Source organism: Procambarus clarkii, chromosome 89 (assembly GCF_040958095.1).
Source record: "Procambarus clarkii isolate CNS0578487 chromosome 89, FALCON_Pclarkii_2.0, whole genome shotgun sequence".
Taxonomy (NCBI): Eukaryota; Metazoa; Arthropoda; class Malacostraca; order Decapoda; family Cambaridae; genus Procambarus; species Procambarus clarkii.
Window position 1 is genome coordinate 9,905,644 of NC_091238.1, and position 25,010 is coordinate 9,930,653.

A 25,010-nucleotide genomic window follows, 5' to 3' on the forward strand; every position below is an offset into this window, starting at 1 on the left:
TCCTAATAGTCACAATTTTTGTACCCAGTTCTACTTACCTGCTATGGAAACCGTTTGCAAATCAATCATTCTGGCACCCAGCAAGGAAACATGGAAATACATGGCTTTGTCGTCTTTTCATCTTCTGGTGTGTGGTTTGGTCATTATGGAAAGACACCAGACTTCTGGATTACTAACAAAATTTCTTGTGGTTGTCTATTTTCACTAGCCTTATTAAAGCTAAAGGCAAACATCAAGCTCCATAGGCAGAAGTATACTTTCCAAGTCCAAATGTTGATAAGATGTACAGTAATTGGATTCTCCAATATGATTAGATCTAGAGTCTACCCTTACAGGCATATTTTTCAAGCTTTACATTAGTCTTAGGTTTCCCCCACAAGTCTTTGTATGTATAGACTTCACACAACCTACAAATTATATGAAAAGGCTTTACAAAATTCTGATAAAGAGGTCTAGGGGTCGTTCTATATAGAACACACCTGTGAACCACATAAAAAACATTGTGTAAGGAGCTTATGCTACGCTTTTCAATTTTAGAATTGCTTTTAAATACATGGATGATGAAATACTAAACAAAATTTTCACAACCTTTGTGAGACCATAGCTGGAATATGCAGCAGTTGTATGGTGCCCATATCTTAAGAATCACAAACTGGAAAAGGTGCAAAGACATGCTACTAAATGGCAAAAGTAGCTAAGTACGTACAAAATAGTAACGGGAATTGACAAACTTGATAGGGAAGAATTCCTGAGAACTGGAACTTCAAGAACAAGATATCAAAGATTTAAACTAATTAAACAAAGATCCCAAAGACATACAAGAAAAGTCACCACAGGCACCACACCGCTCTCTGCGCAACTTTTGCCTCCCTGGGAGGGGGAAGTGGGGGTTCCAATCCTCCCACGCCAGCTATCTAACCCCAATTCAGAGGCTGAATATCAAAAACATGAAAAAACACCAATTGGAGGGAGGGAGGGATGCTGGGGAGCCTCCGGGTCTTGCCCAGAAAATGGTGTTTCATTAAATTCAACGCTAGTCTTCTGTGGAGAGCCCCTTCGGCTCCCTGGACCTACCTAACCAAAGAAAAAGTAAAAGAGGGACTTACCCGGGAGGCAGCCACCACTCGACCTTCAACTCAAAGTTGAGACAACTAGCTGCAACCTGCAACCCAAGGCTACACACGCCGGAGAAGGGCCAGGAACATTAACGAGGTACCTCACTACCAGGACCCTGTTCGACCACCAAATGCCTGAATGTTAGCTCAGGACATATTACCAAAAACAGCAGCCAAAGCTGTGAACTTATGAATGTTGTGGGCACGGGGATAAACCGCAGGCTGGCTGGACCGAATAATCCTGCGGACGACCTGGGAGACCCCCAGGTTTCCCACGTCATCGTTTGTTGTTTGGACACCATACAAGCTTAGTTCTACAGTTGGTTCACACTTTTTATTATATATCACACTACACACTATTGAATAATATTACTGCCAAACAACAGAGAAAAAGTCAGAGACATTGAAATAATTAGGTAATAATATCTTTGTGGCAACTCCCGCTTGTCAGCATTGGTGGAGCAGACCACCACAGGACGCCTAGTCTGTCAACACCTCAATTTTGCCAAACTTTCCCGCCCTATTGCGGCCAAAATATGTCACCTACGATTGTTTTATTATTTTTCCTGTGATCAGGGAACAGAAATGAACACTTTTATAAGATGAAAACAAAATTTTGAATTATTTTATTTATTGCGCCTGGTGGTATTGAAGGCTATTAATAGCAGAGGAGCAGAAGGGTTAAGGCAGTTTCAAGGCATTATATGACAACGAGTGCTGAGAAGACAGAACCCCACAAGCATAGTTCTCATCCTGTAACTACACTTAGGTAATTACACACTATATCACCAAGGTCTAGTAGTGTGACTTTACCAAATTGCATAGCTCTTAAAAGTTTAAAATACATCAGGAAATCTGTGTACCTATTGCCTCAATCTACAAAGATTTCCAGTCTATAAATAAATTTTCACTGTTCTTTATCAATGGAGAGTGTGTGAGGAGCATTTGCTACGCTTTTTCAACATTAGAATCGCTTTTAAATACTGTATATGGATGGTGAAATATTAAAGAAATTGTTCACACCTTTGTGAGACCAAAATGGATATATGCACTGGTTGTACTAGAACTAAAAAAAAAAAAAAAAAAACCAACGATACGATAGAAGAAAAAGTGGTGATATGATCACTATGTACGAAATAGTAACCCGAATTGAGAAAACTGACAAAGAAGAATGATATAAACTGCAACTTCAATTACAAGAGGATATAGGTTCAAAGTAAGGAAACAAAGCTGCCAAAAACAAAATTAGAAAGTTCACTTTTGCCAACAGAGTGATATATAATTGGTTGGAACAAGTTAAGAGAACATGGTAGAGGCCAAAACTGTTATTAATTTCAAAGTGTCATATGACAGTACTGGGAAGACGGGAAACCACGATTTTAGCTCTCCATCGTCTCATTCTTAACCAGAAAAGAAGGAGACAGCTGCAAATGAAAAAACATTCACCCAGACCAAAAGAACAAAAGCCTCTACGCCAGAGGAGAGCATGAAGCTCACCGATCCGACCCTCAGAAGCCAAAGCCAACAACAACAAAGCACCTGGTCCAAAGACCAGGATGGCTAAGGCAGCACATGAGAAGGCCGGAAGTGAAAAAAGGCACGAGAAAGCTTACGAAACAGAGCTGAAGTGACATCCATCCTGAACACAAGCTGGAGCGGCTCCAGCTTTACGTGCAGTCCAGAGTTCCTCCCTATGACTTTTTTTTTTTTTTTTTTTATAAAGAAGGAAAAGTCATGGTCAGTGTGTGGGGGTCACCCACTGGGATCCCAATAGTCCTCAGGTCGACCCCATATAACTGCGATCTTTCTTAGAAATTGACATAATAGAACTAGAGATCTGCAATCAGGATGATAAACTAAAGATTATAAATGCATATAGTCCACCGCCAATCTTGAGGTTATCTTGAGGTTATCTTGTCGTGCCAAGCAACACATCGACAAAGGAGCTAGATAATAAACGAGAGGGTCTATTAAGAATAATTAGAGAAATTATAGCGAGAGCTGATAAAGATAGATCACAACTGTTGGTAGTCGGCGACTTCAACTTGAGATCCATAGACTGGGAGGCTTATGAAGCTAGAACAGAGGATTTTTGGACTTGCTGAAGGATTATGCAGTAGTAAAGAAATGCAAGCAGCTGTCCTATACTCAGAGAAGAAGACTAGTAGTAAGAAGTGTCTACAAAGTGGGTATGCAGTTGGTGCCATTATATCATTGCCGAGTAATACATAATAACGCAAAACATAATGAATAACAATGTTAATATAATCTATTTTGTTATATATCATATACTGTAAATACATTGTCCAATGTTAATATATGTTACTTTCATCAATGTTCCAAAAATATTTTTTTAGGGGATATTTTTTTTTTACGATTTTAGTTATTTTTTTCTCCTTTGTTTATTATCTGATTTTGTTTTAACATTTACATCTTGGAGAATGCTTATGTTTTCATAACTATGTGAAGATAGAATTGGTCAACAAACAAGTCAGTCACAATTACCAATACTTGGGACTTTTTATTTTTTTGGCTGATTTTTTCTCTGATTTCAAATTCTATTTTCTTTGTCTCTTTAGGTTGTTTTGATGATTAGGGACCATATTAGGGCTTTTTCACTTATATAGAGGATACCCTAAATATATCCCCTAAACCATTATATTTATTATAATTATCCCTATATAATGAGGTCGTGATGGTCAAGCGGATTAAGGCGTCCCTGTACATACCAGTTGCGTTGCTCCTGGCAGTATGGGTTCGAGTCACTTCTGGGGTGTGAGTTTTCAGTTGTATATAGTCCTGGGGACCATTCAGGCTTGTTTGCATTTGTGTTCCTCACGTGTGCCCCAAAGAATGAGGTGATTTGATAAAATGCTATGCCCAAGATTACCATCCGAGTGCCGGCGGGGAAGTGGTTCAAATAGCTTCGGCTATCACTTCCTTTTGTCCGGTCGTGATGGTCAAGCGGATTAAGGCGTCCCTGTACATACCAGTTGCGTTGCTCCTGGCAGTATGGGTTCGAGTCACTTCTGGGGTGTGAGTTTTCAGTTGTATATAGTCCTGGGGACCATTCAGGCTTGTTTGCGCGCATATATATATATATATATATATATATATATATATATATATATATATATATATATATATATATATATATATATATATATATATATATATATATATATATATATATATATATATATATATATATATATATATATATATATATATATATATATATATATATATATATATATATATATATATATATATATATATATATATATATATATATATATATATATATATATATATATATATATATATATATATATATATATATATATATATATATATATATATATATATATATATATATATATATATATATATATATATATATATATATATATATATATATATATATATATATATATATATATATATATATATATATATATATATATATATATATATATATATATATATATATATATATATATATATATATATATATATATATATATATATATATATATATATATATATATATATATATATATATATATATATATATATATATGTCGTACCTAGTAGCCAGAACGCACTTCTCAGCCTACTATGCAAGGCCTGATTTGCCTAATAAGCCAAGTTTTCATGAATAAATATATTTTCTCTAATTTTTTTCTTATGAAATGATAAAGCTTCCTATTTCATTATGTATGAGGTCAATTTTTTTTATTGGAGTTAAAAATAACGTAGATATATGACCGAACCTAACCAACCCTACCTAACCTAACCTAACCTATCTTTATAGGTTAGGTTAGGTTAGGTAGCCGAAAAAGTTAGATTATGTTAGGTTAGGTAGGTTAGGTAGTCGAAAAACAATTAATTCATGAAAACTTGGCTTATTAGGCAAATCAGGCCTTGAATAGTAGGCATAGAAGTGAGTTCTGGCTATTAGGTACGACATATATATATATATATATATATATATATATATATATATATATATATATATATATATATATATATATATATATATATATATATATATATATATATATATATATATATATATATATATATATATATATATATATATATATATATATATATATATATATATATATATATATATATATATATATATATATATATATATATATATATATATATATATATATATATATATATATATATATATATATATATATATATATATATATATATATATATATATATATATATATATATATATATATATATATATATATATATATATATATATATATATATATATATATATATATATATATATATATATATATATATATATATATATATATATATATATATATATATATATATATATATATATATATATATATATATATATATATACACACACACAACTTTAGAACACTTTCCCACCAGGAGACTCGAACCCTAGCCAGCACAGAAGCCTTCCAGCAACTGGCATAACAGGTACGCCTTAACCCTCTGCACCACCGCTCAGACCCTCTGAGCCCTCTGCACCACGCTCAGTGTCTGAGCGGTGGTGCAGAGGGTTAAGGCGTACCTGTTATGCCAGTTGCTGGAAGGCTTCTGTGCTGGCTAGGGTTCGAGTCTCCTGGTGGGAAAGTGTTCTAAAGTTGTATACTTAACTCTCGTGTTTAGGAGAGTTGTGCCATATATATATATATATATATATATTTATTGTACCAAGACCTAAGCTGACCCTAAGGGTGAGGCAGAAGCCAAGCAACCGCTACCTCTACAGGAATAGGGACCTGAAGGACCCAGAGAAGATAACTCTGAACCTCAAGGGGTTTACTTACAGTGCGCTTAGGGAAGGTAGCTATAAGCACATGCAGCCCTTAGTACGAACTCCTGGCCACTGCCAACGTACAGCAGGAACACCAGCAGGGTGAAGCCAATAGGGCAACCAAGACCAGAGCAGACTTCTACCCTATATAGCTTCAGCCGACAAACTGACTATCCCCTGCTGGCTTGGTGGGCTGGGAACCCCTCTTCCCCCTCCCAAGGTGGGGGGGGGGGGGAAGGAGGAGTCAGCACAAATGAGTGGCATGCTGTGTAATGACGTGTTGCTTGTTAGCTTGTTTTTCTTTGGGGAAGTTTCTAGCCTCTGTTCTGTCTCAGGTTGCAATTTTCCTACCAGGTGGGGGTCTGTCTTGAAATGCCTACCATTCTGGGAGCTCAACCTTGGTCGATGGCAGACATGAATACTTCATACATGAGAGTTTCATAGGGCATTGCTCCCTTCACCTCTCTGAGGGGACCATGTTCTGGCTATTGGTCCCTGGTTGGCATGACAACTCCATATGATTGAAGTCCCATACTAATATTAGCTAAAATCAATCCAATAGCTGCAGGGAGCCAATGGGGCTCCCTCACAGAAAACCATCGTTGAATGTAATGAAACGCAATTTTCTGGGTGAGCCCCGGAGGCTTCCTTAAGCTATCCGTACTGATATATGCTGTAATAGTTTGGGGTCATCAGTCACAAGAGTTCTTGTGCCTACTGGGAACCATGAGCCATAACCTGGTCTCCTCAAGAGGGACGCAAGGAGAAATGGCCTATGAGCACTTTACATTTAAAGTATGTCCAAATTGCCATCGACTGGGGAAGGACCCGGAAAGGTAGGTGAATAAAAACAAACCACTGTCTGGTTAACCTGTACAATCTACATCCAAAAAGATAAAAAGAACTTCCCTAAAAAGAAAACCAAACAAGCAACCCTTTGTGTGACTAGCATTTCCGCTCATTACAGTTATTCTCCTCTTCCCTTTGTAGGAGGGAGGGGCAGTAGGCAGCTCACCACTCCAGTTCTTGAACGATGAAAAACCGTCGACCAGAGGGAGGGAGGGGGTGTCAGGGAGCCTCTGGGGGCTCACCCAGAAAATGGTGTTTCATTACATTCAACATTGATTTTCTGTGGAGAGCCTTGTCAGCTTCCTGCCTAGCTACCCAAAGATAAGTAAAAGAAGTGACTTACCCAGGAGGTGGCAGCACCGCAATTCTCAAGACGAAAAGAGATAGACGGCCACGACAGATGCCCTAAAGCCACACACAGCCTAGAAGGAACTGGAACGTTCACTAGATGCCTGGCGGCCAGGACCCTGTTCGACCTCCAAACCCCCACACCCCTAATGTCTACCCCAAAACATGTTGCCCCAAAACAGCTGCGAGAGGCCCGGCCAAAACAGGCCGGGCTTAGGGAGTAGAAGAACTCCCAGAACCCCATCAAGCAGGAGAGCAGCATATTTCTGAATGACTGCAGGCTGGCAGGATTTGATGACACTGTGGACAACCTGAGACACATGAGCCCTGGAACAGTGAACCAGGGAAACCGAATGCACCCAAAGAGTATCCATCATCACAGAACCAGTGGCCCGCAGGTAGCTGCATAAAGCCGCCACCGGACAAAACACGTGATGCAACCTAGCCTAACCAACCAAGCCTCCACAACCAATTGACCTTTCCAGAAGCCCGCCTTCTCATTCTTCACCCTTGTGGGAAACACCCTTGTGCAAGAGCCCAATGCAGAATGTAGTTTTTGTTCCAGATTTTGGATTCCTCTATATTTCACTTACGGCCTTTTGCTCTATTTGCCTCTCCTAGATTTTATATGATTCTTGAAACTTTAGCTCAATCATTTCTATTTCTCTACATAGCCTTCTTTTTCATTCTTGGGATATAGTCGAGCATATTAGATGTTCTGCAATTTGTTTTCTTCACCTATAGAGGAAACACCGTTCTCGTTCCAGTTTGCATCTTTTTCTCGTTCTCCCTAGTGGAACATGACTTGCACATATTTTTAGTGCTACTGTGCCTATTTTCTCAAGGCACTGGTTTAAGTTTGCATTATCTAGCTGTTTCTCAGCATATTTCAGTGAGGGCTTGGTTTATATGTTCCCAGTTAATTCACTTGTCATTGAAATTTAATTTGCTGAATTCTCCTTCTCTTGGATTTGAGGCTGGCTGTACAGGTCTACTGCCCATGCATGTCTGAACTTCAAATAGGTTGTGATCTGAGTAACATGTATTTGTAGTCATTATGTCCTTAGTCAGTTCATCATTATATGCAAAAATAAGATCTAAAGTGTTTTCTTCCCTAGTTCTACTATTTGTTGGTTTAAGGCAAATTTGTCATACATCAGCAAAAGATCATATATATGATTGTTCACTTAAACTGCTTCCTGGGATTATTTCTGGTATAACTGTATTTGCCCCATTTTTCCATTTAAGGTGCCGTAAATTGAAGTTGCCAAGCAAGATAATGCTTAGGGCAGGGTGTGTGAGGTTTTCTAAGCAGTATTTCAAGAGTTTTAAAATGACAATGTACTATCAATGAAGGTAATCATTGAGCCTACTATACAGTACAGTATTCAGTTTCACACTCAAGCAGGTTGTCCCCAGGGTTGATAAAAATATAAACTTCCTATAAAGGACTTTTAGTATCTTAGAAAATCATAACGAGTCAGCATAATAGTTTTAGTATTTACTTTTTAACTAAGATTAATAAGCTTTCTATGCAATACAGAATTAAAGCATACTTACTGAAGAGTGTCCATCCAGTGAACGGGCTTTTCTAAGGCGACTCTTGCATGCATCAAGATCTAGCCTAACCAAAAAGAAAAGAAGGTTATTAAATCCTTTTGTCAACTAATGTTTGGTCAACTCTAAGTATTTTATTTGTATTTTTTAAGACTCAAACAAATCAAGCTATATTGACAAGTTGCCAACTAGCAAGATTTTTCTACAAAGACAAAAACAATCATATTAACTCAATACATCATTGAAAAGTATATATTGTACTGTGGCCTTAATTTCCAAGGCAGTGTTTTGCCTTCGTGGCGATCTCTGCAGTGGTGTTGTGTGTGGTGGCCAGGTGTTGATTCAATTATTATGTTCATCAAACAGTGAACAAATACTTTGTTGGTTATTACACTATATACACAGGTTATATATAATTATCTGCATGTTTTGTTCACCATAACAAACCACTAAGTTGGTATTATGAGTCAAAAAGCAACGAGGAGTGACCGCCACACACCAGCCAGCCACTCGCTGTCACTCACTCCCTCAACACCTCACTCGCCCGCATTCTCCTCCCACCATACTGTTTTTGCTTTTATTCACTATATACAGACATTATATATAAGTATCTACATTCATGTTCACCATAACAAACCACTAAGTTGGTATGCTGAGTGGCAGTGGCAGCCAGTGGCAGCTCGCCACTGGCTGCCACTTCCTCGCTCAACTCACTTGACTCGCCCACATTCTCCTCCCACAATAAATAAATAATAAATAAATATGTTTATTCAGGTAAGGTACATACATACAAGTGATGTTACATTAATGGATTGATATATAGATAGAGCTAGTACATACAATGCCTAAAGCCACTATTACGCAATGCGTTTCGGGCAAGAAAAACATTAATATCTAGAACTTAATACTAATTGAGCATAAAGAATAAAAAGTGTTGAGAACAAATACAAATAAAGATAAAAAAAAGGGGGAACATGACTGAAAAAGCAGCACAAATACAATAGGTTGACAGTGTTGATTAAAAAAAAAAATAACAGACATGGGTTGACAATAGAGGAGTGAGGTAGGTTACAGGGAATTTATTAGGTAGTGTTTAGTTTTTATCTTAAACTATATTTTATAACTAGTTTTATAGTTTATAACTATAAACAACAATACTGTTTTTGTTTTTATTCACTATATACAGACATTATATATAAAGTACCTACATGTTTTGCTCACCACAACTGTACAACAAAGTTGATATACCTGTAGTTAGTTCAGGCACTAAGAGACGTCGCCACACACAGTCAGCTGGCGGCTGCCTCCCTCACACATTCAAGGTCAGACGCACTAAAATTTCACCCCAACAATACTGTTTGTGGTGCTATTACCCTATACACAGACGTTATATACAAGTATCTACATGTTTTGTTCACCATAACTGTTCAACTAAGCTGGTATAATGCCCAAAGAGCATAGTGGCCACCCCTACCAACATGACAAATCATGCAGATGTTGCCACACCCATCACCAAATTGGCTTCTCCCCCACACTCCTTTTGCTGTTATTACACTGTATATACACGTTATATATAAGTACCTACATTCATGTTCACCAAAACGAACCACTAAGTTGGTATGCTGAGTGGCAGTGCCAGCCAGTGGCAGCGCGCCACTGGCTGCCACCCTCACCTCACCTAACTCGCCACCATTCTCCTCCCACCCATACTGTTTTTTCTTTTATATACAGACTTTATATATAAGTATCTGCATGTTTTGTTTACCATAGCGAACAACTAAGCTGGTATAGGGAGTCCAGACAGTAAAAGGTGGTCTCACAGAGTCAGCAGACAATGCTACCTCCCTCCCCACCAAGATTACTCCTCCCACTACAGCGCTAATTATCACAACAATCCTGCTATTATCAGAATCCTGGTCATTTTTATCACAGTCAGTGGTCTTCTGTAATAATATCGCTAAATAATAGCATGAACATATATATTATGGCATTTTTAGGTGATGCTGTGGTCACAAGCTGAACAGCAGTGCTGTGAGCTCATGCTGTGTGCATCAGGCTTGGTGGTTCACTCAATACTGAGGCCCCTCACACCCAGGAATTTGGCCCATGATCTTTTTTTTAAAAGGCATCTGTTTACAAGTGCCCTGATGAAGGTGAGGTGAACCCCATGTATCCGCGGGCCGTTTAAATCTTGCGTAGTACTCCAATCCAATGATGCCCGAAACGCTTTGCGTAATAGTGGCTTTAGGCATTGTATGTACTAGCTATACCTATAAGTTAAACAATCCTTGTAAATATTTATTGTATGTATGTACCTTACCTAAATAAAATTGTATTGTATTGTATTGTATTGTAATACATCATATGATGGGATGTGCAATTTATAGCAAGTCACTCAACCCATCATATGATGTGTTGCGCAACTTAAGGGTTAATCGACTGAGCTACGACATGGTCAAAAGGAGTTGAAACCGAAATTCTACTTTACTTACTAGATCCTGCAGCCTCTCCGAGGCACAAACCAGGGTTTTACACAACTCCCCCCATGCACTCGAGCTATGTCAATAGGCCGTTCTCCCTCTTCACCCTTACTTCATTACACTTCATTACTTCACATTACACTTACTTCATTACTCCTTTTGACCATGTCGTAGCTCAGTTGATTAAGGCAGCGTCTGGGATGCTTTCGGACACAGGTTCGAATCCTCGTCACGGCCCTTGTGGATTTGTTCATTCGGCTGAGTGCTTTTTCTCTCTATCTCATGCTGTGAATACCATAACTAACATTGTGTTCACTGATATCTGAATGTTATACACATTAGTTATCACCGTCAGGATCATCTATAACACTATCAACGCAACATAATTTCAGTTACCGATTTTATTCATCATTAGTAATTGGTGCTGTTGCCCCTAGCTGCACAGCAGTGCTGTGCACGGTTCCTGTATGCGCCAACTTTGGTCGCTCTCTCAGTATTAAGGCTCTTACAGCCAGCACGGATGCTGACGATTTTCTTTTAAGATTGTGTGTGTTTACAGGAGTCCTGAGACACAGAATGTGAGCCCCATGTACCCAAGGGAGTTTTGAATCGCTCCCTATACCTAAAAAGCCACATGGCACTCTGCACACCCTCAATCCAGCACCTCAAGGCACTCTGTGCAGCACAGTGGTTAAAGTCACATAGAATTTTTATCAACATGACTTGGAAGTTTAAAGGTGGTTTGGTCCGTAGAGCCACTATCAACTCTCATTACCCACCTTCAACTCGTACTAAGTGTCCCATATACAGTGTCGGATAAAACTGCATCCAATAAGTACCAGTACATCTTCAAATACTGGTGTACAGTACCAACACTATATACAGACATCATTGTTACCCAATTTGCCACTTCCAGAAGGTGGAAATGCATCAGTCTAGAGAAAAAGAACGACCAAGTACTATATTATAATACAGTATAGTAGATGAATATTATATATTAACCACTGCACTGCCCAATGCGCCTGTAGGTGCTTGACGGATGGTGCGCAATGTGCCTCAGGGATCTTATAGGTACAGTATAGCGTATAGAGTCAAAACTCCCGCAGCTACACGGAGTTCACATCAGCCTCCTCAGGGCTCTTGTAAACAGACGCCATTATTTTTTAAATATCATGGGCAACATTCCCAGGTATGAGAGCCTCAGTACTGAGTGAGCAACCAAGGCTGGCACACGCAGCATGAACTAACAGCGCTGCTGTTCAGCTTGTGACCACAGCATCGCCTAATAATGTCAAAATATATATGTAACTAGTATTATTTAGCCAAGACAGTATTACAGAAGAGCCTGAGTGTGATAATGACTGTGTACAATGTTCAAATATTAGTGAATCAATGCTGTTCAAGATGTTCACAGCGCTAGCCACAGCATTATTTCATCCATCTAAGAATCTTTAAATGACTTATGTTCCTTTACAAAATAAACTTGGTAAATTATTCATTTACAGGATTTAGTGACCAGAATTGTGATAATAGCAGGATGGTGGTGATAATTAGCATTGTGGGAGGAGGAATTTTGGTGACAGAGGGAGGGAATCGAGGTAGCGTCACTGTGTGGCAGCTACTCTTGTTTGGGTTCACCATACTAGCTTAGTGGTTCTCTATGGTGAATACAAATGTAGATACAGCACTTATATATAATGCGTGTATATAGCGTAATAACAGCAATAGGATTATGTTGGGAGGAGCCATTTTGGTGAGGGAGGTGGCATCGTACTCATCGTACTTTTAAAATATCGCATTCATTCATTCATTATTTCAGCTTCAGTATAATATATTTATTATAATATTTATTATAATATTTATTATAATAATATTTATAATATTTATTATAATATTTATTATAATATTTATTATAATATTTATTATAATAATATTTATAATCGCTTTTACATATGCATGTAATAGCCACCTTTTTCAGCGGGCTGATGGCTCCCCACCACGAGTGTGGGAAATGGCAATAATAATGTTAAGATAATGTAGCTGTAGTTGCTCTATTTGAAAACATCCTGCTATATTTTGGGTGCAGTTTTATCCATTCTCTTGTGGTCTGCTACACGCTTTCCATTTCAACACCAAAAATTCTTACTCAAAGTTATTAAATAAATATCGAGCGTACATAGATATGTTTGTGCAACATACAATTACCCTTCAACCATGCATAGATATAGTAGCCTCACCCTGTATGAAACAAGATGCAAGAAATTCTAACTTATGCTCTTTTAGCTTAATCTTTAAGTTTCTACTCTACTTACCTCTTAGTTTCTAGAAGTCGTTTCTCCCTTGTGATTGTTTTCATTTCTGTGTCGAGGAACTTTCTCATGGGCTGGATAAAGCCCTGGACTGCATTGCTTATATATTCTCTCTCTACTAGACCAAGACGCTGCTCAGCCCCACCAACTTTTAGTAGTGCTGAGCCTGTGGAGGTCATCTAACTTTAACTGAGAAGTAACACCACTGTATTTTATATTAGCATTATTATTCCAGTTTCCAATCTCATGGAGAGATAAGGTTAGGAAAGAGAAAAGCAATAGAGAAAAAACAAAAACCTTCATAAAAGTATCCACTCAAGTCACTTAACATACTGCTTCCATTGAGTTTTTATTATTGCTATTTCATGTGTTGTTCACTTTAACACCCTGTTTTCTCAGATACTAAAACCATGACAGTGCATTCACTTCCAAAAAAAACAGTGTTGAATGTAATGAAACGCCATTTTCTGGGCGAGCCCCAGAGGCACCCTGAAACTATCTGAGCTGAAATGTGTTATATTAGTTTATGGTCATCAGTCACAGGAGTCCTTATGCCTACCGGGAACCACGAGCCAGAACCTGGCTCCCTCAGAGAGGCGCAGGGACCAATGGCCTATGAGCACTTTACATTTGAAGTATGTCGTAATTGCCATCGACCGGGATAGCACCCAGAAAGATAGGCAAAACAAAACACACCACAATCTGGTGAAAATGGTGACCTACTTGTCAGAAATTCCGACATCAAATTACTAACGCCTGACATACCTAGTTAAAATCGTTATGTCGGGTACTTACTAATAATACTAAAATTACTAAATTTATCATGGAGATAAATTCCTGGGAGTCACCTAGTGACTCCCAGGAAATACAGTGGCACCTCGACTTACGATTGCCCCGACTTATGATAATTTCGAGTTACGATGTAAATTTCATAAAAAAATGCGACTCGACATACGATGGTGTCATTGACTAACGATATTTGTTGGTACACGTTTGGATCAACCGAGCCCGTGGTTCCCGGTCACGCGGTCCGACCTGCCTCAGTTTACTACAGCTGCCCGCTTAGTGACAATCGCGCCTATAAGAAATTCCGCGTTTGTGGTGATTTTTTGCATTTTGAACATTAAAGTAATTATTATATATCATGCCATGAATCCCAGGAAAGTCAGTGGTAAGGCTCAACATATGAGATCCCATGTAAGGATGACCATAGAGCAGAAACAAGAGATCATTCGTAAATATGAAGATGGTGTGCGGGCTGTTGAACTGGCTAGGCAGTACAACAAATCTCAGTCAATGATATCCACCATACTGTCTAAGAAAAAGGACATTATGGGTACTAAAGTGATGCATCATTACAGACAAATGTTAAAACGAAGGGAAAAACAAATGTCTCTTGACAAATTTGTAGTGAGACAAACAAGCACTGAACCACAACCAGGTCCTAGTGGTATTCAGGCAAAACATAGGAGAGAGACTACCCCAGAGAAAACATCTCTGCCTGATGTGATAAAGGAAGGGGACTCCCCTTCCAAACAGTAACAACTCTCCTCCTCCTCCCCCCTCATCACCATCTTCCATATGCCATCAAGAGCCCTCCATAAAGGTAAGATAAACTTAGGTACTGTATTGTAGTTAGAAAAACCATTGTATTCAGTATAAAATGTATTTGTATGTTAATATTTTGGAGGGTGGGGAACGGATTAATTCAAATCCCTTTATTTCTTATGGGAAAAATCGCTTCGACTTACGATATTCCGACTTACGATTTGTCTCTGGGAAAGGATTAGCATCGTAAGTCAAGGCCCCATTGTACTGGGAAATTGTTGCGTCAGCCAAAAAGCCGAGGTGCTTAATGTTTCTCCCAATGAATATAATATTTCCAATCTAAGAGTTAAAATATGAAGAAAAGTATTTATCAAAACTGGATATAATAATAAATTATGAATAAATAAGCCTCTTCCTCCTATAACTCATAATTAAATCTAGGAAAACGGGACGCGTCCAGGATGTATCGAGGGAGGAAGGGGCGGGCACAAGTGACGCCATGCCCCACCAGTGTGCACATGGCTCCCCAGACGCTCGGATGTTTTGAATTATTCATAATTAGCACGTGCATCTTCCCTGAGGTATGGGATAGAGGAATAACAGAAATTCTGCCCAACTAACGAGCTTTACAAACAGGGAAGTGTTGTTCCAAACAATGATAATAGATTGTAACATTGGCCAGTAGATTTAATTAATTTGTTGTTCGGTTACAACACGCGAGAAACACCTGGAACGTGTAAGCTCTGTTCCAACTGCCGATTAATCTCCTTAGAATATACAGTAGAACCTCAGTTGATGACTGCTCTACAAGACAAATTTTTTGGAACACGATGTCAAATTCATCGTAAAATTTGAATTGGTACTCGACTGTTTACTTGGAAGACGAAGTCTGTTCATATGCGTATGGGTCGAATGAGAGCATGGTGCTGGGGGCGCAGGGCAAGGCGCTCTCAGTGTGTTTACAAGTCTATCGGGTGTAGTGACGACTGCGGCCGCACTTTCAATTCTTTGTGAAAAATTTCATTGTTAGCCTGATTGATTGTTTGTTTTTTTTAACATAAAAGTTCTTATTATATATCACACCATGGGTCCTAATATGGATGGTGAGAGAACTGGATGGATGGTGAGGGAACTGGATGGATGGATGGTGGGGGGAAATGGATGGATGGATGGGGGGGGAACTGGATGGATGGGGGGGGGGGGAACTGGATGGATGGTGGGGGGAACTGGATGGATGGATGGATGGATGGTGGAGGGGAACTGGATGGATGGATAGGAGGGGTGGATGGATGAATGGTGGGAGCACTGGATGAAGGGACTGGATGGAGAGATGGTGAGGGAACTGGATGGAAGGACGGTTTCCCTCAATCCCTCCAACTGGCTTTGGAAGGATCAAAGACACACTCATCAGCACTGAGTTGCTAAACATCACAAACAATATGGTGGAAGTGCTGATAATCAAAATAGAGATCTTAAATGTAGTTATTGTCCTTGTATATAAGTCACCAAAGGAAAATCATCAGCAGTTTAAAGACCAACTAATGAAAATAGAACACGGCTTAGAAAACCTCACAAATCCAGCCCCAAACATTATCCTGCTTGGGGATTTCAACCTACCGCACCTGAAATGGAAGACCCTAGCTAGTATAGTTATATCAGAGAAAATTCCGGGAAGTAGCTTAAATGAACAATCACATGCAAATGACTTGCTATGGATTTGCCTTAAACCAGCAAATAGTAGAACCAACTGGGAAAGAGAACACGCTGGACCTCATTTTCACTAATAATGATGAATTGATCAGAAACATAATGATTGCAAATACCTGTTACTCAGATCACAACTTAATTGAAGTTCCGACAAGCATGGGGAATAGACCTTCAAAACCAGTCCCGATTCCCGATGGAGGTGATTTCAGCAAATTCAACTTCAATAATAAACAGATAAACTTGGAGCAAATAAACCAAGACTTCACAGAAATAAGCTGGGAAGAACAGCTAGAAAATGCAAACCTGAACCCAGTGCCTGGAAAAAATAAGCTCAGTAGCACTAGAAATATGCTCAAGCTGCATACCCCTAAGAAAAAAGAGGAAGAGATGCAGATTGGAACGGGAACATTGTTCCATCTGTAGGCAAAGAAAACAAATCGCGGAACAACTTGAGAGTCGCACCCTATCTCAAGAACGGCAAAGAAAGTTAGGTAGAGAAATAGAAACAATTGAACTCAAGCTACAAGAATCATACAAAACCCAGGAGAGGCAAAGAGAGCAAAAGGCCATCAGTGAAATAGAGAGAAATCCAAAATATTTTTTCTCTTATGCAAAATCAAGATAAAAAACCATATCTAGTATCGGGCCCCTGCGAAAGGGAGATGAACTTTTCACAGATAACAACAAAGAAATGAGCAAAATACTGAGGAATCAGTACAACTGTTTTCAGCGAACCACTAAACACACTAAAGATTGATAACCCAAATGAATTTTTCATGGATACGATACCAACATCAAATCATATATTAGATGTCACCCTATCCCCACTGGATTTTGAAGAAGCCATAAACAGTATGCCTATGCACTTTACACCAGGCCCCTGATTCTTGGAACTCTATATTCATCAAGAACTGTAAAAAAACACTATTGCAGACCCTTCACATTTTTTGGAGACAAAGCCTAGATACTGGCGTTATCCCTGACATACTAATAACAGCAGAGATAGCACCACTCCATAAAGGAGGAAATAAGGCAGAGGCAAAAAATTACAGACCGATAGCACCAACATTACACATCATAAAAATCTTTGAGAGACTGCTCAGAAGTATGATCACAAAATACATGGAATCACAGCATCTCCATAACCCCGGACAACATGGGTTCAGATCAGGGCACTCTTGCCTGTCGCAGTTGCTGGACCACTATGATATGGCATTAGATGCTATGGAAGACAAACAAAACGCTGATGTAATTTACACAGATTTCGCAAAAGCTTTTGACAAATATGACCATGGTGTTATTGCACATAAAATGCACTCAAAAGAAATTACCGGAAAAATAGGCAGATGGATCTACAATTTCCTGATTATCAGAACCCAATGTGTAATAGTCAATAAAATAAAATCCAGTCCATCAACTGTGAAGAACTCAGTCCCCCAGGGTAATGTGCTTGCTCCAGTACTTTTTCTCATCCTCATATCGACATAGACAAGGACACAATCTATAGTACAGTACTGTCATTTGCAGATGACACTAGAAATTTTATGAGAGTAGACAACATAGAGAACACAGCAAACCTCCCATCAGATGTAAATCAGGTCTTTCTATGGGCTACAGAAAATAAAATGGTGTTTAACAAAGATAAGTTCCAGCTCATGCACTAAAGAAAAAATTAAAATATAAAAACGGAAACCACGTACAAAATGTAGTCAAATCATAACATAGAACGAATAGGCAATGTAAAGGCCCTTTTACAATAGCCCTTAAACTGCACAAAACATCACATGATGTCTTGAGTAACTGTCGATAAATTGCGCACGACATCATATAATGTTTTGGAGAACCGCACAAGATTTAAAAGTGCTGCGACTACACAAAGTTCACATCAGCTTCCTTAGGGCTCTTGTAAACAGACGCCATTTTGTTTTTAAATTGTGAGCAACATTCCCAGGTGTGAAAGCCTCAGTACTGAGTGAGTCACGAAGGCTGGCGCATGAAGCATGAGCACACAGCACTGCTGTTCAGCTTGTGACCACAGCATTGCCTAAAAATGAAAAAATAAATATGTAACTGGTATTATTTAGCGATGATAGTATTACAGACGACTCCTGACTGATAAAAATGACCATGATTTTGATAACAGCAGGATTGTTGTGATAATTTGTGCTGTGCATAGTATTGTGGGAGGAGTAATGTTGAAATAGGAGGGTGATAGCGTCGTTTGTCGAATCTGTGTGACCACCTATTACTGTTTGCACTCTGCATACCAGCTTAGTGTTTTGCTATGGTGAACACAAATATGGATACTTACATATAATATGTGTATATATAGTGTAATAACAGCAAAAGGAATATGTAGGGAGAAGCCATTTTGGTGAGGGAGGTGGTGTCATCTTGTTTAGAGGGTGGCCACTATGGTCTTTGGGCACCATATAAGCTTAGTTGCACAGTCATGGTGAACAAAACATGTAGATACATATATATATAACATGTGCATATAGTGTAATAACACCACAAACAGCATAGTTGAAAGAGGAATATTAGTGCACCTGGCCTTGAACCAATGAGGGAGGGAGGGAGCATCAGCTGTGTGTGGCGACTTGTGTCGGTCTGAACTCACCATACCTAATTAGCTGTACAGTTATGGTGAATAAAACATGTAAATACTTATATATAATGTCTGTATACAGTGAATAAACACAAAAATGGTATGGTGGGAGGAGGAAGTTGGCGAGTGAGGTGTTGTTGAGGGATGGAGTTTTGCTAAATGACTGGCTAGTGTGGCAGCCTATAAGCTTATAACCGCTTATAAGAGTTCTGCGCAAACATAAGTAGGGAAAAAAAACATTTAAAGGGAGCTAGGAGACTAGAAGAAATCTATACATAAGGCTAAGGAAATCACAGGTATCAAAAAAAAAAAAAAGACTTGGAAGTAATAAAACCTACCGTATGCTGTTCCCGAGCCAAATTCGTTTCCAGCTTGTACCATATCCAAACCTAAATACTCCAAGTTACTAAGTCTATTTGGACGGCGCTTCTCAATCTTTTCAAAGATCATATCTTCTACTCTATTCCCTGAAATAAAGAAGATATCATAAAAACTGTAATCAGTAAAATAGCAAAGCTCATAATAAGTCATCTAATTGAAAGCAATTAATTATTCAGTTACAAAACGGGTATAATTTATGTAGCCAAACCCGAACAGAACTGCATACTGAGTTACATATTTACCTGGGTTAAGCATTTACATGTACCTGAATTTGTCCAAGGGCCACCATCTATCTTGTGGCCTTGAAGGGGACAGGAAGCTGTCAGCTGTCAACTGTTTCCCCATTTTCATGGATTCTTTACTAGATTTTTTCCTGACTCCTAGGTACTTTTTGTTTTTCAATCTGCTGCATGGTAGTGTTGATGTGATAGTTGTGATGTGCATTGTTATGCCACACGGGGAGCCGGTAGTTGAGCGGACAGAACACTGGACGCGTGATCCTGTGGTCCCGGGTTCGATCCCGGGCGCCGGCGAGAAACAATGGGCAGTTTCTTTCACCCTGGTGCTCCTGTTACTAGCAGTAAATAGGTACCTGGGAGTTAGTCAGCTGTCACGGGCTACTTCCTGGGGGTGGAGACTTGGTCGTGGATCGGGCCACGGGGACACTAAAGCCCCGAAATCATCTCAAGATAACCATCTCAAGATAACCATCTCAAGATAACCATCTCAAGATAACCATCTCAAGATAACCATCTCAAGATAACCATCTCAAGATAACCATCTCAAGATAACCATCTCAAGATAACCATCTCAAGATAACCATCTCAAGATAACCATCTCAAGATAACCATCTCAAGATAACCATCTCAAGATAACCATCTCAAGATAACACATACAAGGTCTTGCACTTGTCAGTGTTAAAAAGCATTTGCCATTCTTCCAACAATTTGTGTTCATGTAGATCTTTTTAGTAAGGCCTCATTGTAATTTTTGCTTCCTACTTTACCACAGATCTTAATGTGATCTACAAATTTGATAATGTGGTTTGTAATAGTCTCATCTATGTCACTAATATAAATAAAAAAAAATGGATCCTTGCAGTACCCCATTTCTCCAGTCAGATTCATTTCCATTTAGGACAACCCTTTGCTTGCTTTCTTTGAACCATTGTTTAATCCATTCTAGTACTTTACCATTTATTTCATGTGCTTGTAATTTCCTTGCCAGTCTTTCATGTGGTACTTTGTCAAAACCTTAAGAGAAGTCAATGTATATTACGTTTAATAGTGCAGACTGGCACAGATTCTATATCAAGTCCGGAAAAGTTTCTGCCAACTTCACCATATAAAGACAGAAATCCAGAAAACCAGAGATTTTGCTGGATACTGCAAGACAGGCATGAGGCCATACTGCATTAATCCTGTACAGCAGTGGCTTGAGGTGTAATTACCTAAGTGTAGTTACAGGATGAAAGCTACGTTCGTGGTGTCCCATCTTCCCAGCACTCTTTGTCATATAACACTTTGAAATTAATGACAATTTTGTCCTCCACCACCTTCTCACATAACTGTTCCAACCGTCTACCCCTCTGTTTACAAAAATGAATTTTCTTATATTTTTCCAGCATCTTTGTTTTGTTAGTTTAAATCTATGGCCTCTTGTTCTTGAAGTTCCAGTTCATTGTGCTCCTTGCACAATGTTCTTAATATGATCCTTAGGTGATAGTTTTGTCTAGAACCACCCCTAGATCTTTTTCTTTATCAGAATTCTTTAAAGATTTCTCACATAATTTATAGGATGTGTGGAGTCTATGTTCTCCTATTTCACATTCCATAACATGGCATTTATTCACATTAAATTCCATTTGCCAAGTGGTGCTCCATATACTTATTCTGTCCAGGTCTTCTTGAAGGGTATGACAATCATCTAAGTTTCTTATCTTCCCTATTATTTTAGCATCATCAGCAAACATGTTCATATAATTCTGTATTCCATCTGGTAGATTGTTAATGTAGACAATGAACATTACTGGTGTAAGAACCGAACCCTGTGGTACTCCACTTGTGACATTTCTCCATCCTGATACATTGCCTCTGATTACTGTCCTCATTTTTCTATCAGAAATTTTTTAAATTTTTTTGAAGTGCAATTAAAGTGTTGAAGTGGAATGCTGTGCTCAGGTGCACATTCTCTCAGAACCCATGGTGAAACTCCATTTGGACCAACTGCTTTGTTCTTACTTAGCTCCTTGAGCATTTTTTCCCACTTCATCTCTAGCACCTCTATGTGCTCTATATTGTTCTCTGGAATTCTTGTTGTGTCTGATTCCCTGAAGATTTCATTTTGTACAAACACACTTTGGAACTATTCGTTTAATGTTTCACACATTTCATTTTCATTTTCCGTGAACCTGTTTCCCATTTTCAACCTCTGAATATTATCCTTTACCTGCAATTTGTTTTCATGAATTTATAGAAGAGGCCTGGTTCTGTTTTGCATTTGCCCACTATCCCTTTTTCAAAATTTCTTTCTGCCTCTCTCCTCATTGCCATGTAGTTGTTTCTTTTAAAATAAAAAACAACTTTTTTCATAGTAACTTTAAATATTTTTGCTTGCCAAGACCGTGTTTAGTAGCAGCAGCAGCAATCATCATGGAAGTATTAAGATGAAGAAGGTTGTGATAACACCACAGACAACCAAATACAGTTTACTCATGTCTTTTGTTGGCATGTTAATTAATTTGTCATCCAACTGTGCTAATCCATAAGTTGAAAACATGTATCAGAGTTTGATTCCAGCCATGATGGAGGAAGGGTGTATCTTGGAGCACTCTAGAAAAGTTGTGAACTTGTGATCCAGTGACTTTGATGGATGATGGATAATATGATTCCAATCTTTTTCAGGTAGCAATGACCAGGAGAAAAAACGGAAAACTGTGCACAGTGTGTTAAGGGATACTGACAGTGACGAACGATCAAAGTGGTGTAGTGATCGACAAGAGACGAGATCTGGGTTTCAAAGTTCTATACAAACTAAGCTGGAAAATCTCACCGGAAGGATGCAACCGGACCACACACACACACCCCAAGAGGCACAGGTTAATGGAAGGAAGTGGCTGTTATTTCCCTTGACATGTCAACTAACTTTTCATCAGAAGCTGGAGTGGACCGTTCAATTGGCCAAGGAATTTAGTGAATAGGAACCATTATTTAACCACCACACTGTGCACCTGGTTTCAGCAAAAACTTTCTTAAAGTTAACTTAAAATACATAAATTAATTCGCAGTAGCAACCAGCGATTGAATGACCTGTGCAATTGCTGCTGGAGCAAACCTGAATTGATGACATCATTGCCACTTTTCTCAATGCCACTACAGCCATTGTAAGTCTGTAGATGGCCACTACAACCATTGTAAGTTTAATTGTTTTTATCCCATGGTGTGGGAATGCATTTTAACAATATTAGAATGAAAATTTTTTCGATAATTTTTTACTCTGCACACGTGAGTAATGCGTCATACTGTATAAGGAGAGGCGTAACCAAAGGGTTAATTTGTCAAAGTGACAAGCAACTGCATATTGATCTGGGTTAGAAAAAATTGGAGTTACATATGTACCTTGATCAGAGAAATGTGGGAAATTACACACTATTTTTACCTGGGTTAGGAATAAGTACCGACTCTGCACCAGTCAACAATTTTTCCGTCCACTGTTTGGCCGACTCCGCCTGAAGAGACAGGGACTCAAAGTGGCCATCTAGCTCAGTCTTTTCTGCACTACCTATCTTCTCTTCTGTGTACTGAAACAATAAAATGGAACAATAATAAAGTGCAAGCGAGGCTAGATTATAATAGGATGGGTTTGGAAAGGATAAGTTTGCTGAGATGGTAGCAATAAGGCCCTGACAGAGTATAAAGATCAACAGAGTTATGTCACCAAAGAATCTTTTATGATCCTTGTTAATTTTTTAGTGTTGGTCACATTAACCTTAAATTACTATATTCCTATATATTCTGTTATGTTCCAAAGAAAATGTTACAAGAATGAGTTCAGTTGCTTTTCTAAACTACACATTGTGTTTCCATGCTGTTATTAATGTAAATAATCTACTGTACTATTGCTACATCAACAGACTCCTTAATGTAGTAGTCTATGCCGGTCATCTTTAAGTATGCCCCTTATGTGTAGTGGAAGCGTGTTGAACAGTCTTGGGCCTCTGATGTTGATAGAGTTCTCTCTCAGAGTACCTGTTGCACCTCTGTTTTTCAACGGGGGTATTCTGCACATCCTGCCATGTCTTCTGGTCTCATGTGATGTTATTTCTGTGTGCAGGTTTGGGACCAGCCCATCTAATATTTTCCACGTGTAAATTATTATGTATCTCTCCCGCCTGCGCTCAAGGGAGTACAGATTTAGGCTCTTTAGTCGGTCCCAATAGTTTAGATGTTTTACTGAGTGGATTCTAGCAGTAAAGGATCTCTGCACGCTCTCCAGGTCAGCAATTTCTCCAGCTTTGAAAGGGGCTGTCATTGTGCAGCAGTACTCCACTCTAGAGAGCACAAGTGTTTTGAAAAGTGTCATCATCGGTATAGCATCTCTAGTGTGAAAAGTTCTTGTTATCCAACCTGTCATTTTTCTTGCAGTTGTGACGGCTATTTTATTGTGTTCTTTAAAGGTAAGGTCTTCCGACATGAGTACACCCAGATCCTTTACATTGCCTTTTCGTTCTATGTTATGATTTGCCTGAGTTTTGTACGTGGTTTCCATTTTTATATTTTCATTTTTTCCATAGCGCATGAGCTGGAACTTATCTTCGTTAAACACTATATTATTTTCTGTAGCCCATAGAAAGACCTGATCTACATCTGACTGGAGGTTCGCAGTGTCCTCTATGTTGCCTACTCTCATGAAGATCCTAGTGTCATCTGCAAAGGATGATACAGTGCTAAAGGTTGTGTTCTTGTCTATGTCCGATATGAGGATGAGAAAAAGTACTGGAGCAAGCACAGTACCCTGGGGGACTGAGCTCTTCACGGTTGATGGGCTGGATTTTATTTTATTGAACACATTGGGTTCTGTTGGTCAGGAAATTGTAGATCCATCTGCCTATTTTTCCGGTAATTCCTTTTGAACGCATTTTATGTGCAATAACGCCATGGTCATATTTATCAAAAGCTTTTGCGAAATCTGTGTAAATTACATCAGCGTTTTGTTTGTCTTCCATAGCATCTAATGCCATATCATAGTGGTCCAGCAACTGCGACAGGCATGAGCGCCCTG

At 38.7% G+C, this 25,010-nt stretch overlaps 1 protein-coding gene across 4 annotated transcripts in view; it reads right to left on the minus strand.

The window, feature by feature from the left end:
• The window catches only part of EndoB (SH3 domain containing GRB2 like, endophilin-B), an 84,707-nt gene that overhangs the window by 54,666 nt on the left and 5,031 nt on the right, over positions 1 to 25,010 (minus strand). For all 4 annotated transcript variants that reach the window (XM_069317962.1, XM_045767146.2, XM_045767147.2 and 1 more), the window contains exons 2-5: positions 23,388 to 23,529; positions 19,688 to 19,816; positions 13,490 to 13,652; positions 8,701 to 8,764 (exon numbers count right to left, since the gene is read on the minus strand). In XM_069317962.1, the coding sequence (XP_069174063.1) occupies positions 8,701 to 8,764; positions 13,490 to 13,652; positions 19,688 to 19,816; positions 23,388 to 23,529 (498 nt within the window). The remainder of the gene's footprint in view (positions 1 to 8,700; positions 8,765 to 13,489; positions 13,653 to 19,687; positions 19,817 to 23,387; positions 23,530 to 25,010) is intronic.